Source organism: Entelurus aequoreus, linkage group LG05 (genome assembly GCF_033978785.1).
Source record: "Entelurus aequoreus isolate RoL-2023_Sb linkage group LG05, RoL_Eaeq_v1.1, whole genome shotgun sequence".
Lineage (NCBI taxonomy): Eukaryota > Metazoa > Chordata > Actinopteri > Syngnathiformes > Syngnathidae > Entelurus > Entelurus aequoreus.
The window spans coordinates 25,806,725-25,830,765 of record NC_084735.1 but is presented as its reverse complement, the minus strand read 5'-3'; the positions used below and the strand labels follow the sequence as shown (position 1 = coordinate 25,830,765).

General features: G+C 39.2%; 1 protein-coding gene and 1 long non-coding RNA gene across 2 annotated transcripts in view; one reads left to right on the top strand and one right to left on the bottom strand.

Moving 5' to 3' along the window:
- LOC133650366 (uncharacterized) overlaps positions 1–14,476 on the top strand; it is a 35,273-nt gene extending 20,797 nt beyond the window's left edge. Inside the window, exon 3 of the long non-coding RNA XR_009826227.1 lies at positions 13,327–14,476. This is a non-coding gene — a long non-coding RNA (uncharacterized LOC133650366). The remainder of the gene's footprint in view (positions 1–13,326) is intronic.
- Positions 14,477–15,070: 594 nt separating this feature from the next.
- tpbga (trophoblast glycoprotein a) lies at positions 15,071–21,881 on the bottom strand. Its single transcript, XM_062047508.1, has 2 exons — positions 21,396–21,881; positions 15,071–17,673 (listed from the first exon to the last, which is right to left on the bottom strand). Exons 1-2 carry the CDS (start codon positions 21,674–21,676, stop codon positions 16,821–16,823), a joined length of 1,134 nt encoding a protein of 377 aa, XP_061903492.1. The 5' UTR covers positions 21,677–21,881; the 3' UTR covers positions 15,071–16,820.
- Positions 21,882–24,041: the final 2,160 nt, after the last annotated feature.

The following is a 24,041-nucleotide window of genomic DNA, read 5'->3' as shown; positions in this document are numbered from 1 at the left end:
GAAAGAGAGAGAGACAATAATGGGTCATAGGGTGCATTATCCTCCGTAGTTTTTAATAGAAAGGCTACATTTTGCCTGGTGCTGGTTCATACAGTTTGTGTTTATATGCCGCGTTCCAGCTGTTAGCTAGTTAGCTGTAGCTTGGGTAAAGCGGTACAGTCTTTATTTGCGTGCTTTAGCAAAAACTAAAGGTCACATTGATCAATAGTGCAGAAGAACAATGGATCAGATCCCAAAGGAACCACTTTGGTGGGTCGTTCACCTCCTACACATCTTGTGGTTCAAAATGATGGATAGGCAACACTGCCACAATGAACTAATTTCGCTCCTAGAAGTAAAATCACTGGTAAAAAAGGGTCTTCAAGCTGATCTTTTGTTGACCTTTTATACTGTATGTCCACTATAATAAACAGTATGAGAATGCCCGGTGGGATTCATTGCTGTTGTCTACAACCGTTACCTTTATTTATTGTACAAACCCCGTTTCCATATGAGTTGGGAAATTGTGTTAGATGTAAATATAAACGGAATACAATCATTTGCAAATAATTTTCAACCCATATTCAGTTGAATATGCTACAAAGACAAGATATTGGATGTTCAAACTCATAAACTTAATTTTTGTTTTTGCAAATAATAATGGTCATGTGGTGACATACATTATGGTATTTTGAGAGGTAATCAGTAAAGTCGGACATCACTCAAGGCCTAGGTGGGAAACGCACGGCCCGCCACTGATATATATATATATATCAGTGGCGTGCAGTCACTAGAGGCAGGGGAGGCACGGCCTCACCTGCCATCATGGAAAGAAAAAAAAAAGTAAAAAGAAAAAAAAATATTAAATTGTTATATGTATCCAGTGATTATACTAAAGTTATTTTCCATTTAACTTCACCAGTTTTAGATTATTTTTATTTTTATTTTCACATTTGCCGTTCAAATACTGAGAAGAGACGGTGCGGTGATCAGCAGCCAGTTGAGGCACGTCACTGATTTGTGCCTCAACATGGATTGTGCACAATGACTCGGCTAACTGCTGGCCTGCTGTGCAGTGAGACCGTATTGCTATATGAATTATATTATACATTTCCATAGTTTAGTTAGCTGAGGTATATAATGTACAGTGTAATTTGTCAACAACTGTATGTGTGTAAAGTGCTGAGCATTCAGAAATCTGCTGCGAAGACACACTGTGTGAGACTCGTCTCATAACCCCGCCTCCTGGTGCCAAGCACCTCCGCCGCAGAATGCACCCCCGACGGGAGCGCCGCGGCCACACCAACCAAAGCCCACACCCAAACCCTCCACGTGCAAGACCGAATCCACCCAAAAAAAGTCACTTAACAAGAAGCCAAAAAGTCCAAAAACAACAATGCTCGCGCTGCAGGAGCCGCGAACGACCGCAGGGACACAACATTAGGTACACCTGCACTGCAGGTTCATATGTTTGTAAATCTGACTGTGATGATGCAGTCGTGCCTCACCAGACATTAACCTCACCGCACGCCACTGATATATATATATATATATATATATATATATATATATATATATATATATATATATATATATATATATATACTGTATATATATATATATATACACTACCGTTCAAAAGTTTGGGGTCACATTGAAATGTCCTTATTTTTGAAGGAAAAGCACTGTACTTTTCAATGAAGATAACTTTAAACTAGTCTTAACTTTAAAGAAATACACTCTATACATTGCTAATGTGGTAAATGACTATTCTAGCTGCAAATGTCTGGTTTTTGGTGCAATATCTACATAGGTGTATAGAGGCCCATTTCCAGCAACTATCACTCCAGTGTTCTAATGGTACAATGTGTTTGCTCAGAAGGCTAATTGATGATTAGAAAACCCTTGTGCAATCATGTTCACACATCTGAAAACAGTTTAGCTCGTTACAGAAGCTAGAAAACGGACCTTCCTTTGAGCCGATTGAGTTTCTGGAGCATCACTTTTGTGGGGTCAATTAAACGCTCAAAATGGCCAGAAAAAGAGAACTTTCATCTGAAACTCGACAGTCTATTCTTGTTCTTAGAAATGAAGGCTATTCCACAAAATTGTTTGGGTGACCCCAAACTTTTGAACGGTAGTGTATGTTATACATATTTATACAAACCCCATTTCCATATGAGTTGGGAAATTGTGTTAGATGTAAATATAAACGGAATACAGTGATTTGCAAATCCTTTTCAACCCATATTCAATTGAATACACTACAAAGACAAGATATTTGATGTTCAAACTCATAAACTTTTTTTTTTTTGTTGCAAATAATAATTAACTTAGAATTTCATGGCTGCAACACGTGCCAAAGTAGTTGGGAAAGGGCACGTTCACCACTGTGTTACATGGCCTTTCCTTTTAACAACACTCAGTAAACGTTTGGGAACTGAGGAGACACATTTTTTAAGCTTTTGAGGTGGAATTCTTTCCCATTCTTGCTTGATGTACATCTTAAGTTGTTCAACAGTCCAGGGGTCTCCGTTGTGGTATTTTAGGCTTCATAATGCGCCACACATTTTCAATGGGAGACAGGTCTGGACTACAGGCAGGCCAGTCTAGTACCCGCACTCTTTTACTATGAAGCCACGTTGATGTAACATGTGGCTTGCTGAAATAAGCAGGGGCGTCCATGGTAACATTGCTTGGATGGCAACATATAGATAGATAGATAGACAGTACTTTATTGACATATGTTGCTCCAAAACCTGTATGTACCTTTCAGCATTAATGTCGCCTTCACAGATGTGTAAGTTACACATGTCTTGGGCACTAATACACCCCCATACCATCACAGATGCTGGCTTTTCTACTTTGCGCCTATAACAATCCGGATGGTTCTTTTCCTCTTTGGTCCGGAGGACACGACGTCCACAGTTTCCATAAACAATTTGAAATGTGGACTCGTCAGACTACAGAACACTTTTCCACTTTGTATCAGTCCATCTTAGATGAGCTCAGGCCCAGCGAAGCCGACAGCGTTTCTGGGTGTTGTTGATAAACGGTTTTTGCCTTGCATAGGAGAGTTTTAACTTGCACTTACAGATGTAACGACCAACTGTAGTTACTGACAGTGGGTTTCTGAAGTGTTCCTGAGCCCATGTGGTGATATCCTTTACACACTAATGTCGCTTGTTGATGCAGTACAGCCTGAGGGGTCGAAGGTCACGGGCTTAGCTGCTTACGTGCAGTGATTTCTCCAGATTCTCTGAACCCTTTGATGATATTACGGACCGTAGATGGTGAAATCCCTAAATTCCTTGCAATAGCTGGTTGAGAAAGGTTTTTCTTAAACTGTTCAACAATTTGCTCACGCATTTGTTGACAAAGTGGTGACCCTCGCCCCATCCTTGTTTGTGAATGACTGAGCATTTTATGGAATCTACTTTTATACCCAATCATGGCACCCACCTGTTCCCAATTTGCCTGTTCACCTGTGGGATGTTCCAAATAAGTGTTTGATGAGCATTCCTCAACTTTATCAGTATTTATTGCCACCTTTCCCAACTTCTTTGTCACGTGTTGCTGGCATCAAATTCTAAAGTTAATGATTATTTGAAGAAAAAAAAAAAGTTTATCAGTTTGAACATCAAATATGTTGTCTTTGTAGAATATTCAACTGAATATGGGTTGAAAATGATTTGGAAATCATTTTATTCGGTTTATATTTACATCTAACACAATTTCCCAACTCATATAGAAACGGGGTTTGTATATTATGTTTATAAACTCAGGAAATATGTCCCTGGACACACAAGGACTTTGAATATGACCAATGTGTGATCCTTGGTATCGGATTGATACCCAAATTTGTGGTATCATCCAAAACTAATGTTAAGTATCAAACAACAGAAGAATAAGTGATTATTACATTTTAACAGAAGTGTAGATAGATCACGTTGATACAGGACATAAGCAGATATTAACAGTAAATGAACAAGTAGATTAATAATTCATTTTCTACCACTTGTCCTTAATAATGTTGACAAAATAATAGAATGATAAATGACACAAAATGTTACTGCATATGTCAGCAGACTAATTAGGAGCCTTTGTTTGTTTACTTACTACTAAAAGACAAGTTGTCTAGTATGTTCACTATTTTATTTAAGGACTAAATTGCAATAAGAAACATATGTTTAATGTACCCTAAGATTTTTTGTTAAAATAAAGCCAATAATGCAATTTTTTTGTGGTCCCCTTTATTTAGAAAAGTACCGAAATAATTTTAGTATCGGTACCGGTACCAAAATATTGGTATCGTTACAACACTAGTATGTATATATATATATATATGTATGTATATATGTGTGTATATGTATGTATGTATGTGTATATTTGGGCTGCAACTAACAACTAATTTGATAATCGATTAATCTGTCGATTATTACTTTGATTAATCGATTAATAATCGGATAAAAGAGACAAACTACATTTCTATCCTTTCCAGTTTTTTATTGAAAAAAAAACAGCACACTAGCACCATACTGGCACCATACATATTTTGATTATTGTTTGTCAGCTGTTTGTAAATGTTGCAGTTTATAAATAAAGGTTTATAAAATAAAAAAATAGAAAATAAATAAAAAAGTAGCCTCTGCGCATGCGCATAATAATAATAATAATAATAATGGATTAGATTTTATATCGCGCTTTTCTATTATTAGATACTTAAAGCTCTCACAGAGAAGTGGGAACCCATCATTCATTCACACCTGGTGGTGGTAAGCTACATTTGTAGCCACAGCTGCCCTGGGGTAGACTGACGGAAGCGAGGCTGCCAATTTGCGCCTACGGCCCCTCCGACCACCACCTATCATTCATTCACCAGTGTGAGCGGCACCGGGGGCAAGGGTGAAGTGTCCTGCCCAAGGACACAACGGCAGCGATTTGGATGTCAAGAGGCGGGGAGCGAACCTGCAACCCTCAGGTTTCTGGCACGGCCGCTCTACCCACTACGCCATACCGCCCATAGCATAGATCCAACGAATCGATGACTAAATTAATCGCCAACTATTTTTATAATCGATTTTAATCAATTTAATCGATTAGTTGTTGCAGCCCTAGTGTGTATATATATATGTATGTATGTATGTATATATATGTATGTGTATATGTGTGTATATATACATATATATATACATATATATATATATATATATATATATATATATATATATATATATATATATATATATATATATATATATATATATATATATATATATATATATATATATACAGTATAAATGGATGGATGGATGGTCGATCGATTGCTGCCTGTCATACCCTTGTGACTGTTTTAAACTTGTGTTGTTTTTTCCGATTTGTGTGGTGTTTTAGTTCTTGTCCAGTACTTTTATTTTGTAGTTTCACTTCCTCTGTCTGTCCACTGAGTATTAGCTCCCACACCTGTCCTTGATTGGCAACTGGGCTCTGGTGTGTCTCGGTTGCCAATCAGTCTCCTATTTAGGCTTACAGACAGCGTCGGCTCATTGTTGTTTTATTTGCTCTGCATTTCCTTGCCTAATATTCAACAAAAAAGTCCTGAGTCTTGTGTCCTTGTTAGTTGCACTCGCCTTCTTTTGTTTCCTTTTTCTCCCACTCCCTCGTGAGTGTGTTTTTTTAGTTTATTACCCAATATTATTGGTTTGTTACCAAATCCGCTCTCTGCAGCGAGGATACGAAAGTCTGTTTGCAGCAGCCAGATTTACCAGTGAAACAGGGGGTAAAACTGGGCTCCAGAGGAGTGGGAGGAAAAGCTGTTGGTGAAGGCGGAAAGGTCCTGACATCCTTTCGGGTGAGTCACAGTGCTCGTCTGATCAACAGCGTCTGGAAGTTGGCTGTCAAATCATGCAGCAACTGGTCGTGATTGTCATGAGTATCTCCAAAACCAGTGAGCGCAGAGACATTCTTTCTCTGCGGGGTCCATGTTGGCCAGTAGATTTTTCACGATTGGTTTAGCCAGAGTAGGACCCCAATGCAGAGCCGAAAAATAAATAAGAACAATAACAAAAGGAGTACTCAAAAGAGTGAGGACAAAAATAACTAATGGTGCACATTTAAGGTGTCAGGAACAGAAAACCCACACAGATGGTGTAGAGAAGTAACAATTACCACTGAGCTACAGGGAACAAGAAGCGTAAGTGGAGCCAAAGCAGAGTAGATGTACACGACTGCAAGGGTGAACCATCAAGAAATCTACTGGCGCCAAGTGAAGGTACTGGAGGGCTTATATAGTCAGGAGGAAAAAAGTACTAGGTGTGCGCACAGGTGGCTACGCCCCGTGACCCAGAAACCAGGCACTGCAACAAAAAGAAGATTATGACAGTTGGCTTTTATTAAATTGTGCAAGATTGCCAAAAAACCTCCTGTATTTATTTATTGAAGAAAAATATATATACAGTATTATTTTATCACTACTGTATTGGCTTGCAATAAATGGTGCAAGATTGCATGCCTAAAAACTCCTGTATTTAATTATTCAATTGAAAATATATACATTATTCTTATTTTATCACCAGTGTATTGGCTTGCATTAAATTGTGCAGGATTGCCTAAAAGCTCCTGTATTTACTTATTTAAAAAAAAAAAAAATACTATAATTTTTTTCACCACTGTATTGTCTTGCATTAAATTGTGCGCAAGTACCTAATATTGTGGCCACATGTACAGTATATGTTACAGAGCTATAGAAAACAGCCGCACTAGTCATCAACGCTGGTGGCAAAGAGTTGATGTCACTTTTTGTTGTCACACTCTCTAAGGTTTATGGTCGCTTTGTATTAAAAAAAAAGTTTTTTAAACATGTCGGATTCCTGGCAGATGTGGCTGTTGCCTTTCAAGCCACATTCCCTAACTTGGCCATTAAAGCCTTGTCCTGGTGCCAAGATGTTCCCAGAGACAAGGAGGCGCATGAAATATAAATATAAGGTGGCTGAAAACCACATGCAACAACTTGCTTGTGGGAATACACGGGCAAAGATGTAATCTTTTAATCAGACATGCCGCTCTAATTGGGGCCATTCTTCTGCTGTTAACGAGCTTCTGCAAAGGAAGACGAAACAGGAAGCGGTTGTTGCTTTCTGGTCATGGTCGCCCCGCTGAGCAAACACGGCATACATTTCAACAAGGCAATGCCACGTTTAATGAGTGAAACAGAAGTAATAGCACACGGAGGCCGCTTTGTTATTTGACACCAATAACTCAGGGCCGCGTTAATGCACCCCCTCCCCCGGCCCCCAGCACTAGCATCTAGCTTATGGTATGTTACATAACAGCAAATTAACCCGCCCCCCAATGATTAAGAATGATGACACTTAAACAAAAGCGGCTGCAGAGTGCTCAACTTTGTTATCATGAGGGAATCCTATTACTCGCCTGGTGGCATAATGGCCTGTGCAAGCAGACAGAAGCGTCGTTTCTGAAGGGGTGAGTAGGGGGTGCTTGGAAAAAAACAAAGGCTTTTTTTTTTTTGCTATCCGAGCCGAACCTTTGTGTCCAGCCTCAATTGGTTTCTCCTCAGCGAGTTAATGTGGAGCTGAAGCACTGTGGACACTGTACATAGCCATGGTTATAATGCTTACCTCCCACAAGGATATTGTTGGTTCGTTTACAAGATGATGCAAAAACTTTTTAACTCAGGAAAAACTCATTACTTCATTAATGCAGATTTGTTGATTTTTGTAAGTAAGCCTTTATTTTTAACATTTATCTGACTCTTTCATACCACATATGAACCATGAGACATGTTATGTTGTTACTGAAACCCACTACTACCGACCACGCAGTCTGATAGTTTATATATCAATGATGAAATCTTAACATTGCAACACATGCCAATACGGCCGGGTTAACTTATAAAGTGCAATTTTAAATTTAACGGCAAACTTCCGATATGATGACGTTTGCGCGTGACGTCAATCGTTGAAAATGGAAGTATTCGGAGCCCATTGAATCCAATATAAAAAAGCTCTGTTTTCATCTCAAAATTCCACAGTATTCTGGACATCTGTGTTGGTGAATCTTTTGCATTTTGTTTAATGAACAATGGAGACTGCAAAGAAGAAAGTTGTGGGTGGGGTCTGTGTATTAACGGCGGACTACAGCAACACAACCAGGAGGACTTTGAGATGGATAGCAGACGCGCTAGCCGCCGACCTCACCTTGACTTCCTCCGTCTACGGGCCGCCGACCGCATCGGTGATCGGGTGAAGTCCTTCGTCGTACCGTCGATCGCTGGATCGCATGTGAGCACGGGTTGTGATGAGCAGATGAGAGCTGGCGTAGGTGCAGAGCTAATGTTTTTAGCATAGCTCTGTCGAGGTTCCGTAGCTAAGTTAGCTTCAATGGCATCGTTAGCAACAGCATTGCTTAGCTTCGCCAAGCTGGAAAGCATTAACCGTGTAGTTACATGTCCAGAGTTTGGTAGTATTGTTGATCTTCTGTCTATCCTTCCAGTCAGGGGCTTATTTGTTTTGTTTCTATCTGCATTTAAGCACGATGCTATCACGTTAGCTCAGTAGCTAAAGAGCTTCACCGATGTATTGTCGTGGAGATAAAAGTCACTGTGAATGTCCATTTCGCGTTCTCGACTCTCATTTTCAAGAGGATATAGTATCCGAGGTGGTTTAAAATACAAATCCGTGATCCACAATAGAAAAAGGAGAAAGTGTGGAATCCAATGAACACTTGTACCTAAGATACGTCCTGCACTGCACTGTAATCCTTCACTCTAATGTTCCTCATCCACGAATCTTTCATCCTCGCTCAAATTAATGGGGTAATCGTCGCTTTCTCGGTCCGAATCTCTCTCGCTGCATTGTAAACAATGGGAAAATGTGAGGAGTCCTTCCTCCGGTGACGTCACGCTACTTCCGGTATCGGCAAGGCTTTTTTTTATCAGCGACCAAAAGTTGCGAACTTTATCGTCGTTGTTCTCTACTAAATCCTTTCAGCAAAAATATGGCAATATCGCGAAATGATCAAGTATTACACATAGAATGGATCTGCTATCCCCGTTTAAATAAAAAAAAATTAATTTCAGTAGGCCTTTAGCAGTGTACTATAAGGGCCTGATGTAAAAAGATTCAAATAACACGTGCGAAATAGCGTGGTGTAGCCGGCCCTATTTAAATAAGGTTATTGTGTGTATTCCGGATGTCACCATGGAGACACTTATTCCCTTCTACAAACGTACATTTGTGGTATCATATGGTCTAACCCACTGGGGGGCGCAGTGCGATGCCAGCGCGCATGACCTCGTGGAACATGCTTATTTTACTGTACTAGAATATGACAAAGCGAATGTAGCGCTTGGCTTCACTGTGACTACACTGTTTTCTTTCATGTTAAAAAAGATACAATGTTGTGCAGTGGTGTACTTTATAACCATTTCATAGACAAATCTTCATAGGGAGGGCGTAACAGAAAATAATTGAGAAGCACTCGTCATGTTGTAGAACACAAATATAATATGTACCACCTTTTCTTGACTATATTGAAGTGCAATCTAGAGAACAGAACCTACTTTAAGCACGCTAATAATAATATAGCTCCTATATGAAAAAACGAACACCATTAAAAAACGCCAGCAAACACCAAAACAAATGCATTTAATTAATTTTATTCAGCCCAGCAGCTATAAAATTACAAAATGATATTGCTGAATAGACGATATCTTTAATATTTTTTATTTATGATAGTCCGCATAGAGTATGTTTATACACACAAGTAAGGCGGATAATCATCTGTCTTTGCAGCGCGATCGCCTCCTTTAAAAAATATAATAAAATAGATAATTAATGCATTACATTTGTAATTGTGAAAAATATAGACATTTGTTAAACCACTAATGGTAACGTAAGCTAGCCGGTGGTGTGCGTGTTATATTTTTAACTTTGAAAAATGTTACTGTGAGGAAGTTGCAAACAGCACCTTCACCTCTCCTAGGTTTTGCTCACATTTACTTTGTTTTATTTCGACTCGGTAAGTTGGTGGTTTACAAAACACTTATAGAAAAAATGTATTGTAAGAACTCCGAAACAAGATAAAATACAAATAATATCAAGATAATACTTAAATAGGAAATACTAAACGTTGAAAGTATAACAAACAAACCTTTAACGAATTGATCATTGCAAACTTGTGCGTTCTTCAACTCTGCTCCCTTGGACTGGAGTGTGTGCCACTTTTCTCGTAGTCTTTCGTAAAATGTCGATATTTTTCAGCCTTTTTGATTCCCTCTCAGAAACTCAGAAGAAAGTTGTATCCTTTTTGCAATTTGAACGGTTCAAACAGCATAATACAACATTATCATAGTACATTTTTCTTTGAGAAAATGCCACCCAGAAAACTTTGACAACAGACACTAGGTGGCCCGACACTTCCAGCCTCACATAATTAATAAGCCGGCTGTGATGTCACGTGAATACAACCTATTAGCTAATTGTTAGCCATCGTTGGCATATAGTACAGTTAAAGAATGTAATGCAATTGATCTAAATATTGCTGTAGAATTAAGCCAACTAAAAACACATTTTTACATATTTTCAAATCAATACATTACGGTTATGTTAAATCAAGAAACAGTAGATGGCGATGTCATCTGGTAAAGTAACCATTTTAACATATTGTTAACCTTCATTGACATCATTTATGTGCTATATCATTGAAGACTACTATTTTATTTTTTACAAATGTATAATTAATGTGTTATTCTTTATTTAAATAAAACATGTTTGTGTAAAACGTGAATCTACAATTTTGTCAAAAGAAGATTGATGGAAAACGCCATGTTAAAAAACACACTATTAGCTAGTTGTTAACTTTCCTTGGCATGTACAGTATAATTTAGGACCTAGCTCTGTAATTATGGTTATAAAGCTAAACGTTAATAATGATAACCAAGGTACAACTCCTGACGGTTAGTATTACTATTTTAATTAAAAATCATAGAAAAACCATGATAATAACTGAACTTTGAAAAACTCACAGATTGACTGACTGGCGCCAGCTCGCTAGCTTAAATACTAACATGAAAACAAGAAACATGAATGTCTTTCCCCATTAAGAAACAACATACCCCAATCTTAACTTATATAAACACATTGCTGTCTGAGCAACTAAGATATTCAATTGTGCACATGGAACCTACAAGCTCTGCTCTCTTCGAACAGAGTGATCGTTCTATACTCGTAATACGAGACGCAGATGTTTTTACGCTGCGTTCAAGGATCGCTGAAACAAGCCAGAAATAATACATTATAATAATCAAGTTTGAAGTATGAGTAATAATAATAGAATGTGTTGTTACGCACTTTTAACACAATAAACACAAAACGTGCAAAATATATTTTTTTCTAACAGTGTGTCTATTTAAATTACTTACAGTACGGGAGTCCAAACTACGGCCAGCGGGCTGTCTTCTATTTGGCCCACGAGACATCATGAGTTTATTAAGGAATCCGGCTGCAGGGAGTTTTCAATCCATTTTAAAAATCATTTAATATGCTGCTGCCTTATTGCCACTTATGCTTTGAATGTCAAATGGCATTTACTTATATGACCCAATGCAAACAACCTTCCCTAGTCATGTTGCAAAAAACAAAAAAAATTCGAACCAACACAAATTGCCAACACACATGGTCACACATAACACAATTTGTGGATATGATAAAAGAAAGTCCATGCACCATAAAAAAACTATGAATATCCAATTATATTAATTATTGATTATATGTGCCCCTGACTTACAGTATTTGAAAAAATTACTTGGTCAAAAGATTTCAGTATTTGTTTAAGTACATTCAACAATACCGCAATAATAATGATCACCGTGATATGAAATTCTCATATCGTAACATTCCTAGCTTATTCTTCGGGTCACGCATAATCGAAACAACAGTGTAAAACGGGTTGTGCAGAAAAGAGCGTTAAAACTAAAATTATGGAAAATGCGATATTATTAATTTAGGTATCGTAAAAAAAAAAAAAACACCATTTGCTAGAGTTTTTGTGTGTGCAGGACAGAGGTCAAAATTTTACTTTCAAATTTTAGTGAGTGCATTTGTGATCTGAGCATGGACTAAAAGTTATGATCATTTCTCATAGGTGCAAGCATCATTCAAAAGACTGAGCCTGGCAGAATACATTGAATGGGTTTACCAGTGTGCATTTATTTAACAAGGTAATAAGCATAGAGACCACCAACCACCACTTTCTGTACTTTTATTGTGTTATTGCACATGCAGTAGAATAGCTCAGGAGGATGCTTCTTTGGCTTGACACAAAGGGAGGCTGTTATCGCCACCCTAAATACCTACAAGTCAACAAATTGGGGCAGTAACCTCATCTGTTTGCCGCATGAAAAAGGCAAACAGATGATTGACTTTTTGCGATTCGTCCATAAAAGATGGCTAGACGGGCGACAAATGAACGTGTGACACTGTGCAGATTTCACTTGTCGAAGAAAAGGCGTCCCCTGGCCTCGAGTGAAGCAATGTGGCTGGTGTTCCAAATTCATCTGTATCTTATCATGTAAAGAAAGGAGTCGGGGGGGAAAAAAAGTCTTCTTAAACAGAAAAACATGGAGAGGCTGTCTTTGAAGAAGGGGGGTTGCTTTTAGCCGCCCTCAACCCGCGACTGGTTCTCATCATTTTGACAATAAAACTCGAGGCGGTGTAACAAAGCAACGTTTCATGCAACAACAACAAAAAAAAAGGAAGAGCACGGAGGGGGGCTGGGATATTCCCGTTTAGCCTGTGCCGAATTATGTTCCTTCCTGATCCGAGAAGCAGAGGCAATCACAGTCACTCAGCAGGAATTCCAAGTGGTTTGCTGGAAATTAGGACCTATTACAATGTTTTCTTGCCGGTTTATACACGATAAATCCAGATTACAAGTGACGTACACTCGCCGGGCACCAAATGAGGTACAGCTGCACATATCCTAAGCATTATTTTTATTACTAGAAATGCTCCAAATAGCGACTTAATTTGTGTACAAAAGCAAATAACTGTCGGAGTTTTTAATTAAAACACTGGCATCAACATTTTTTATGGCAGTAGTTGCATTTGTTGTATCATGCACTACCGCTTAAAAATGTCAGTAGGTGATAGTGTGAAACTCACGCGTGTCGATCTGCCTTATTCCTGTGGTATTTGCTCCTTACTTATTACAAACATTGGTTCTGTTGTATGATGAACTTCGTCTTCTCTGACTTACACATGTTTGTTACAATGTTGGATAACTGTGTTAAAAAGCAACCAATCATGTTTATGATGCTTTTGTTTGCAGGGTTTGCAGTATTGCTACGTCTTGACGCCACCGCGAGATGGAAGCACTTATTTAGAAGTTAAGTTAAGCTCTATGAGGAAACACAAAAAATGTAGGATGAAGCACTATTTTCATCTAATCTTGGCATGCGCATAATAATACTGACGTGCAACATGCAGTGACATAAATGCTGCTAAAAGCAGGGTATCAGCGGGGTCTTAAAAAGTCTACAGAAGTCATAAATCCAATAATTTAAATTTAAGGCCTTAAAATGTCTAAAATTCTCTTAAAATCTCATAAAAGGTCTTAAATACAATTTTGAAAGGTCTTAATAATCTATTGACGTTACTTTTATTTACACACAGCGGAACTAACTGTGCTGCCCGGTCAGAATTTATCAAACATGTTGCTGTGCGCACGCAGCTGTGTGTTGACAGCTTAGTTAGCATAGCAGCGGAGAAAACTTAACGAATGCCCACAGCAAAGCCTTGCATAAGATGGGTAAGTAAGTAAAAATTCAAGGATTTGTGTCTCCTGAACAATCAATTGAATGCATGGTTGAACCCAGTGGATGGGAACGTATAAAGTGTTTAGTACCCAGATGTGCAGCCATCGAGGAAGGAAGCGTTTGTAAACATGGCGGTGTGAATGGAATGACATTGGAAAAGTCAAAAATCCGGGATAAGTCCGTGTCAAAAGATGCTGAAACGCCACAAACACTTGCACAACTTTACAAAGACAAACGTAACCCCCCCCCCAAAAAAAAGGTGTGTTATATGGTTCAAGTTGCGCCAATTGCTGAAGGAGATCAATATGAGGTGTTTAGTAGTAAAATCATACTATTACATACAGTAAGCACACACTAATTTCTCTGTGGTAGTAGTGTACTGAGCAGTAAAACTATTAAAAAAAACATAATTATTTCTATTATTTGTTCCAATAATTTCAGGTCAGCTTCTCACGCCTAATCTTTTCTCCAAGTTTATACAGCAAGCGACATGAAAAGTGTTTAGTGTTTACACCAGGGGTCTCAAACTCAATTTACCTGGGGGCCACTGGATGCAGAAACTGGGTGAGGCTGGGCCGCAAGAAAAAATTTCTTAAAAAAATCTAACATGCACTTTTTAATGAATTCACCTTCTTTGAATGGCTATCCCGCCCTAGCAACATACTTGCCAACCCTCCCGATTTTTCCGGGAGACTCCCGAATTTCAGTGCCCCTCCCGACAATCTCCCGGGGAAAGCATTCCCCCGAATTTGTCCCGATTTTCACCCGGGCAATAATATTAAGGGCGTGCCGTGATAGCACTGCGTTTAACGTCCTCTACAACCTGTCGTCGCGTCCGTTTTTTCACCATACAAACAGCGTGCCGGCCCAGTCACATGTTGTATGAGGCTTCTGCAGACACACGTAAGTTTGGTGTATATTCTAGCCCGGAAGAGTTAGGGCTGCATGGGATTCTGGGTATTTGTTCTGTTGTGTTTATGTTGTGTTACGGTGCGGATGTTCTCCCGAAATGTGTTTGTCATTCTTGTTTGGTGTGGGTTCACAGCGTGGCGCATATTTGTAACAGTGTTAAACTTGTTTATACGGCTACCCTCAGTGTGACCTGTGTGGCTGTTGACCAAGTATGTCTTGCAGTCACTTATGTGTGTGTACAGAAACCAGATTCAACATGTGACTGGGCTGGCACGCTGTTTGTACGGGTTGTAGAGGGCGCTAAAGGCATTGCCATCACGCCACACCCTTAATATTGTTGTTTGGGTGAAAATCGGTAGACATTCGAGAGAATGGTTGCCCTGAAATTCGAGAGTCTCCCGGAAAAATTGGGAGGGTTGGCAAGTGTGACGCTGTCAAGCGGCATTCATATAAAACTCGCGGGCCGCACTAACATTAAATTTTCATATTAAGGTGCGGGCCGTGTGTCTGAGGCCCCTGGTTTACACTCATCTTATTGTGGGGTGAGGAAAGCAATGGAGATTTGTGAATGTCATCTTGTCATGCCTACATTAAAACTTATCCTTGTGTATTAGCAATATGTTTTCAAAAAAGTCACACCATATACAAAACGAGCTGAGCACATTTGAATGTTATCCACATTATTTACATCCAAATTCTGTTTGAGGCTTGCAAGCCATAATCGCCTTCCGTCTTTTTAGACAATCACTCTGTCTGCACAGACTGTTTTTGTGCAGATACAGTAGTGCTGTAGATGTTTTTATCGGTTTGCTCAATTCTGACAGCCCAAAAAACATTACCAAAGTTAACCATTTAGCTTTAGCAGAGATGCTAACTGTCCCTTTCACAGACAATATATTGTTGTGCTTTCCTCTACCTTTGCTGATGTTGATGTTACATGAAAACACTTGATATGAAGGACACTGCACCTTCTGCAAGAAAACACTTCTATGGCAAATCTGAAAATTGGCTGTTACGATGTTTGCTAATATTTTTTTCAATTAGTTTACACTAGAGAAGCTCCTGGTGTATTTAGTTAGTTTAATCATTTTGTTTTCCAATGTGAAAGAGCAGCGAATGAATTCATATACTTAACATTTATTTTAGACCTCTGATTTTCTTTGTATTTTTTGTCCGTATGGATGTGAAATGGCCTTAAATTATTTTCAAGATGGTCTTAAAAAAGTCTTATAAGTCTTAAATGTGACATGTTGAAACCTGCAGAGAGCCTGTAAAAGCATGTGCAGGTGTACCTGATGTTGTGACCGGGTGAGTCTATAAGTTTATGAAGTTTTTTTTTAACTGGGGGAAAAATTGCGGCTATGTCTTTGGGATATATATTTAAACATCCATTCATCCATTTTCAGTGTACATTTTTTGAATATAAATTATTATACTTTTATAGAGGGTGGGGCGTGGTTTCATTTGCAATCTGGGAAGGCCTTCAGAATGGAACATTTTGGAAGTTTTTTTAAATGAAAATCACCACACGTCACCTTTTAATGGTATTTTAGAGTTATTACTTTCCACTTCCTCATGCACTCCAAATTGTATTATGACAGACAATTCTATTTAACGCCCAAAGTAAATTAACGCTATAATTGAAGCATTTACGGAAGGTTGTACAATTATTTTTGTTTAGTATTTTGTATCATTTTAGATGGCACAACATATTAAGGAAAGTGTGTTTTAGGATAACTTTGAAATCAAATTAAACAAATAGCATTGCTGAAACAACAGATAATACAACTCTCTGTTGTACTATCTTTGATACAGCTCTTGTATCGGATGTGATTGGATGGTGCAGGTCATGGATTGTTCTGCTTATTTGAGTAACATGACTTGAGGCACTTGCTGTCGGTCTTGTAAGGAAGACAGGAAACTGTGAGCTCCGCTCATAAAGTCGTACATTAAAGTTATGTAACAGTGGAAGTCGAGCACTGCAGACTTTTGCCAAGCCAGGCAACAATACTGTCATATTAACACAATTATTTACAGACAAATCTGTACATGTGTTTTGTTTTTTACACGTTTCCTTGCTAAAATGTTCAGGTTTTTACATGTCTGCGCTGGAGGACACTCGGGACAACCTGGGGTCCGAGTCGATCTCGAAGCGGTAATGGTAACCTTCCCACACCTCCCTGCAGGCGTCGCGCATGTCATAGATGCGCTTCTTGATGCCCCTGCGGTTCAGATAAAGCACAAAGAGGAAAATGAGGCCCACGAAGCCCAGCACGATGCCCAAGAAGACGTAGGAGGTCTGCAGGGCTAAGTCTGCCCCTGCTCCCCTCTGGCGGCACCCCAGAGTGCCAAACGCGCCCACAGAGAGCATGGAGGTGTTCCGCATGGCGACGGGAAAGGCGCACACCAACTCGCTGGCGTCTCTAATGCGACCCTGCGAGCGGTTGAGCCACTGGACGAAAGGTTCTATCCCGCATGTACACGTGAAGGGGTTCTCCCCGAGAAGAAGCTCCGCCTCAGGAAGCGAGTCCAGCTCCCGCAAGCCCTCCTCGGGCACATATTTCAGCGAGTTGAGGGTCAAATCCAGCTCCTGCAGCTCCTCCAGTCCAGCCAGCGTGGCGTTGTGGATGGCCACCAGGGAGTTGTTGGCCAGCAGCAGGCGCCGTAGGCCGCGCAGGTGGGAGAAGATGTGCGGGGGCAGATAGATGAGGCTGTTGTGGGACAGGTCCAGACCGCGTAGCGTCCCCAGCAAGCTCCAGCGCAGCGCCGTGGCCAGATCCATCACAGAGGAGTGGTTGTACAGGGCTTGGCTCAGGTTGAGCTCGCGTAGGGATTTGTTGACCACGGCGAAGACTTCTGGGTGGATCACCGCCAGCTGGTTGTTGCTCAGGTCCAGAGAGCGCAGACTTTGGAGGCCAGAGAAGGTGTGCGACTCCATCTCCGAGATCCTGGAATGAAGGTAGATCTCCTGATGAAATGTTGAAATTGCCAGTAAATGTGCATTGGGGAATCAGAACCAGAACTTTTAGGATTTAACAAAATGAGCATCCTGGAGCAGTTTGATTAAATGTTTAGAATTAGAACTAAATGTGAGTTGTGGGATCCGATTTAGAATAAATGATCAGAATTTACCTAAATGTACAATCTGGATTAGATTTGCAATTTAAATTGCTGCCAGTTCCGAAAACAGATCCAGATTAAATTTTTAAATTGCCAGTGACTGTGCATTGCGGATCAGATCCAGATTAAACGTTCAAATTGCAACTAAATGTGCAGTCTTGATTAGATCCAGATGAAATGTTAAGATTGCAATTTAATGTGTGGTCTTAATCAGATCCAGATTCATTGTTTAGATTGCAACTAAATGTGCAGTCTTGATCAGATCGAGATTAAATGTTTAGATTGCAATTTAATGCGCAGTCTAGATCAGATCCAGATGAAATGTTTAGATTGCTATTTAATGCGCAGTCTAGATCAGATTGAGATTAAATGTTTAGACTGCAATTTCATGTGCAGTCTTGATCAGATCCAGATTCATTGTTTAGATAGCAACTAAATGTGCAGTCTTGATCAGATCGAGATTAAATGTTTAGATTGCAATTTAATGCGCAGTCTATAGATCAGATCCAGATTGAATAATTAGATTTAAACTAAATGCAATGTGTATCGGATCCAGATTTAATGTTTAGATTGCAACTAAAGGTGGATTGTGGATAAGACCTAGATTAAACGTTTAGATTAGGGATGGGTAACGAACTCTGTACTTTTTTCGCAAAGACCGAATACGGCCGATCCTGCCGGGCACCGATTCACATAAAACCCAACGGTGCCATGTTACGGTACCTGGGTTGCGCGTATTGTCACGCCCAGTTGCCGATTCAGCTGGCTGTTTGCACTCCGGCACTTGGCGATCCCTACAGCAGCACTGAGAACGGACTCGGCCAAACTACCTCTAGGTAATGTTGCAATTTTCAATGCCAACATAGAACTTGACTCAAAAATTGCTCCAACGTAAGTAAAGAAAAGCTGCACTTTTACAAAAAGGCGCTATCTAGATGCTAATATACTTTGGCTTCACTATTGGCATGCTAATATTAATAAGCTTCAGCGATTTCAACACCTACACATTTGTTAATGGAAACTACAACTAAGATGCACGTTACAATCAAACAGCTGGTGCGTAAAAGGTATATACTTACAGTATTAACACTTTTTAGGGCACAACTAAAAACAAAATAAAACACACCAATAATTACACAGCTGCCATCTAACGCAGTGGTCCCCAACCACAGGTCCGGGAACCGGTAGCGGTCCGTGTAGCATTTGCTAATAATTTATAAATGACTTCATTTTCTCCGACTTAACTTTTGCCTGTCCCACTAGACACACCAATAAGCTTGTTTATAGATGTACAACAAAACTTCTCATGGGAAGTTGCCTTTTGTTATTTGTTATAACTTTGTGACATGATACAATGCACATTAATGAACATATAAAATATAAATGTGACAGATTGTAGCCAACGGCTTATTTCCATCTGCAGGTTAACATCAACCTGCTGGGGATTACATTGCAAAGAAACAAGCCCACTAATTCAGCGTTATAGTGAGTTGTATTTTTCATGCACTTATTTTTGCTGTATTTATCTGGCACAAGTGGAAAGCCGGTCCCTGAAAATAATGCCTACATTAAAACGGTCCGTGGTGCAAAAAAGGTTGGGGACACCCGATCTAACGTGTTGCACTTCAGAATCAGAATAGTTTTTATTGCCATTGTTTGAGAACGGGTTCACAAACTAGGAATTGTTCTTGGTGCACTTGCAACTGTAATTGCACTTTACTGCCATACTTGCAAATGATAACCATGATGATAAATATTGCAATAAAAAATTAGGTTTATTTTAAAAAAAATATGTATGTATTTATCAACACACACAAAAGTACCAAAAATTGGTGCCGTATCGGTTCAAAAGTGAACAGTACCCATTCCTAGTTTGGATTGCAAATAAATGTGCAATCTGGATCAAATCTGCAATTTAAATTGCTGCCAATTCTGAATCAAATCCAGATTAAATATTTGCATTGCCAGTAAAAGTGCAATCTGGATGTGATCCAGATTGCACTTTATATTGCATCTAAAAACAATCAGGATCAAAGCTGTATTTTTAAATTGATACTACATTTGGAACCTATGTCAGATTAAAAGTTAATATTGCTGTCTGAAATGCAATCTGAATCTGAGCCATATAAAAATGTTCATGCAACCTAAATCAAATCCTTTTGAACTCTTTACACATTGCAAAAAGTACTATATCCTTATATGTCAAAATTAGACTTCCAAATGGGCAGCGGATCTCATAAATAATTATTGATCCATTAAACAAAAAATGTATCTTTTTGAACTCTTTACACATTGCAAAAAGTATTATATCCTTTTGGCAGTGGTTCTCAAATGGGGGTACGCGTACCCCTGGGGGTACTTGAAGGTATGCCAAGGGGTACGTGAGATTTTTTGAAAATATTCTAAAAATAGCAACAATTCAAAAATCCTTTATAAATATATTTATTGAATAATACTTCAACAACATGTAAGTTCATAAACTGAACATCAAATCAAGTAGGCTATTCCATTCATTACAATGCAAGTTAGAGTGTCCGCCCTGAGATCGGTAAAGGTTGTGAGTTCAAACCCCGGCCGAGTCATACCAAAGACTATAAAAATGGGACCCATTACCTCCATGCTTGGCACTCAGCATCAAGGGTTGGATTTGGGGGTTAAATCACCAAAAATGATTCCCGGGCGCGGCCACCGCTGCTGCCCACTGCTCCCCTCACCTCCCAGGGGGTGATCAAGGGTGATGGGTCAAATGCAGAGAATAATTTCGCCACACCTAGTGTGTGTGTGACAATCATTGGTACTTTAACTTTAACAATGCAACAATGCAATATTCAGTGTTGACAGCTAGATTTTTTGTGGACATGTTCCATAAATATTGATGTTAAAGATTTATTTTTTTGTGAAGAAATGTTTAGAATTATGTTCATGAATCCAGATGGATCTCTATTACAATCCCCAAAGAGGGCACTTTAAGTTGATGATTACTTCTATGTGTAGAAATCTTTATTTTTATAATTTAATCATTTTTTTTTTTCCAACAAGTTTTTAGTTATGTTTACATCTTTTTTTCCAAATAGTTCAAGAAAGACCGCAACAAATGAGCAATATTTTGCACTGTTATACAATTTAATAAATCAGAAACTGATGACACAGTGCTGTATTTTACTTCTTTATCTCTTTTTTTCCAACCAAAAATGCTTTGCTCTGATTAGGGGGTACTTGAATTAATAAAATGTTCACAGGGGGTACATCACTAAAGAAAGGTTGAGAACCACTGCCTTATGGTATGTCAAAATTAGACTTCCAAATGGGAAGCAGATCTCATAAAAAATGAATTATTGATCCGTTAAACAAAAAATGTAGGGGTCGGTTACCTAATTAGATCCTGTCTTTGTTTGTGTTATAATAAATTGCCATTAAAAGCATTGCTACGCGTAAGTTGCAAAAATATATAAAGTGTGATGCAATACAGGCACAAGGGTCTTTTTAAGCCTTATAAAATATGCATGCAAACCATATTCGGGTGTTTAAATATAGATATATAAGTGAATACCTGTTGTTACTGAGAGAAAGGTTGGTCACGTTATCCAAGCCTTTAAAGGACTGCGGACCGATGCGCGTGATCTGGTTCCCCGTTATGAAAAGGTTCCGAGTGTATACGGGGATCCCAACCGGGACGCTCCGCAGGTCTTTGGCCACACACTTCACCGTGTGCGCCGCCTCGGAGCACTCGCAGCCCGGAGGACAGGAGGAGGAGGAGGAGGACGCCGCCGATGCTGCGTAAACGGAGGTCAGGAGCGCGCAAAGGAGCAGACTGTGACTAAAAACCCGCATGTTTGCTTCCAGGAAGAATAAGAGAGAGAGAGAGAGAGGGATGAAGTGAAGAAGGATCAGCTCCTGCTGCCACGCATCCTCGCCGGCTGCTGTCCCGAGTGGCGGTGCGCCTCAGCCGCGCGTCCTCGCACGAAGTGCGGAGCAGCGGAGCACTTCATGTGAACAAGCACCCGCCACGAGTGGGGGTCGCTTAGATCACAGAGGAGGTGAGTGTGTGTGTGTGTGTGTGTGTGTGTGTGTGTGTGTGTTGTGGGAGGAGGGGTGAGCTTTTGGATGCCTTGCAAAAAAGAAAAGAGGGCGTCGCCTCTTTGCAAATAATCGCCTACGTCGCAGATATTAGGGGCGGAGCCTAAAGTTACGGAACTCCCTTAACTGCGCAATCAATAGTCATTGAATATACAGTATTCAACTAGCTTTAACACTTTACCCCGTGATACGATGGGATGTCAACCGTTACTACAAAATACACACCGGATTATGCTACAGAATTTGCAATATTACATTTTAATTCACATTTTGAATAACCCAGATTCACATACTTGCCAACCTTGAGACCTCCGAATTCGGGAGATGGGGTGATATATATTTTCAAGTATTTCTTATATATATATATATATATATATACATATATATATATTTATAAATAATCCCTTCATGAATGAGTATATCCGTTCGGCCACCGTGTTCAATGGAGAAGTCTGATCTACAAAATGTGCAGGCAGCATACCCCTTCCCCTTCGAGCTGTCCTGGATGAACTGAAATTATTTTTTCCAATCATTTTGGAACTTGCAAGCGTACTTCTTCTTACTCGTCGTCGCCATGTCTCTTCTTCCTTCTTCTGCTTCATACTTGCCAACCTTGAGACCTCCAAATTCGGGAGATTTTGGGGGGGGGGGGGGGTTGCGGTGGGCGGGGTTAAGCGGGGAGGAGTATATTTATAGCTAGAATTCACTGAAATTCATGTATTTCTTATATATATATAAATATATACATATATATATATACATATATACACATATATATATATAAATCTATACACATATATATATATAATATGGATAAAATAAATACTTGACTTTCAGTGAATTCTAGCTATATACTACCGTTCAAAAGTTTGGGGTCACCCAAACAATTTTGTGGAATAGCCTTCATTTCTAAGAACAAGAATAGACTGTCGAGTTTCAGATGAAAGTTCTCTTTTTCTGGCCATTTTGAGCGTTTAATTGACCCCACAAATGTGATGCTCCAGAAACTCAATCTGCTCAAAGGAAGGTCAGTTTTGTAGCTTCTATAACAAGCTAAACTGTTCTCAGATGTGTGAACATGATTGCACAAGAGTTTTCTAATCATCAATTAGCCTTCTGAGCAAACACATTGTACCATTAGAACACTGGAGTGATAGTTGCTGGAAATGGGCCTCTATACACCTATGTAGATATTGCACCAAAAAACAGACATTTGCAGCTAGAATAGTCATTTACCACATTAGCAATGTATAGAGTGTATTTCTTTAAAGTTAAGACTAGTTTAAAGTTATCTTCATTGAAAAGTACAGTGCTTTTCATTAAAAAATAAGGACATTTCAATGTGACCCCAAACTTTTGAACGGTAGTATATATATATATATATATATATATATATATATATATATATATATATATATATATATATATATATATATATATATATATAGCTAGAATTCACTGAAAGTCAAGTATTTATTATATATATATACATATATATATATATATATATATATATATATATATATATATATATATATATATATATATATATATATATATATATATATATACATACTTTCATTCATTTATTTACACATATACACACACATAACACTCCTCTCTACTCATTGTTGTATTTGAAAGTGCAATGCTTTGCAGCCAGTAGCACAGCGTTTGAAGGAGCATAGGTATGGGCAGTGTAATATTCTGGGTTGGAGTCAATAACCAGGCGAGGTGACAAAGTTACGTCTCTTTACTTCATACTTCAGAACCGACTCCCACACTTGCCGTCAGGGTGCGCAATACAACGTAAACCGTTGGCCAACCAAAAAGTAACCACAGAACACAATACGGTATAGTGTTCTGTGGTTATTTTTTGGTTGGCCAAGCGGACGTGATGACAGGCTGTCCTCACTCAGGTCCGCAAGGACCTGGAGGGGGCGTGCCTTAAGTCCGACTGGAATTCGGGAGAATGGTTGTCCCAGGAGATTTTCGGGACAGGCACTGAAATTCGGGAGTCTCCCGGAAATTCGGGAGGGTTGGCAAGTATGTTCTGCTTCGTCTCTGTTATGTTTTTGGACATTAGTACTTGCTGTAGTTTTGAAGCAATGCATGATGG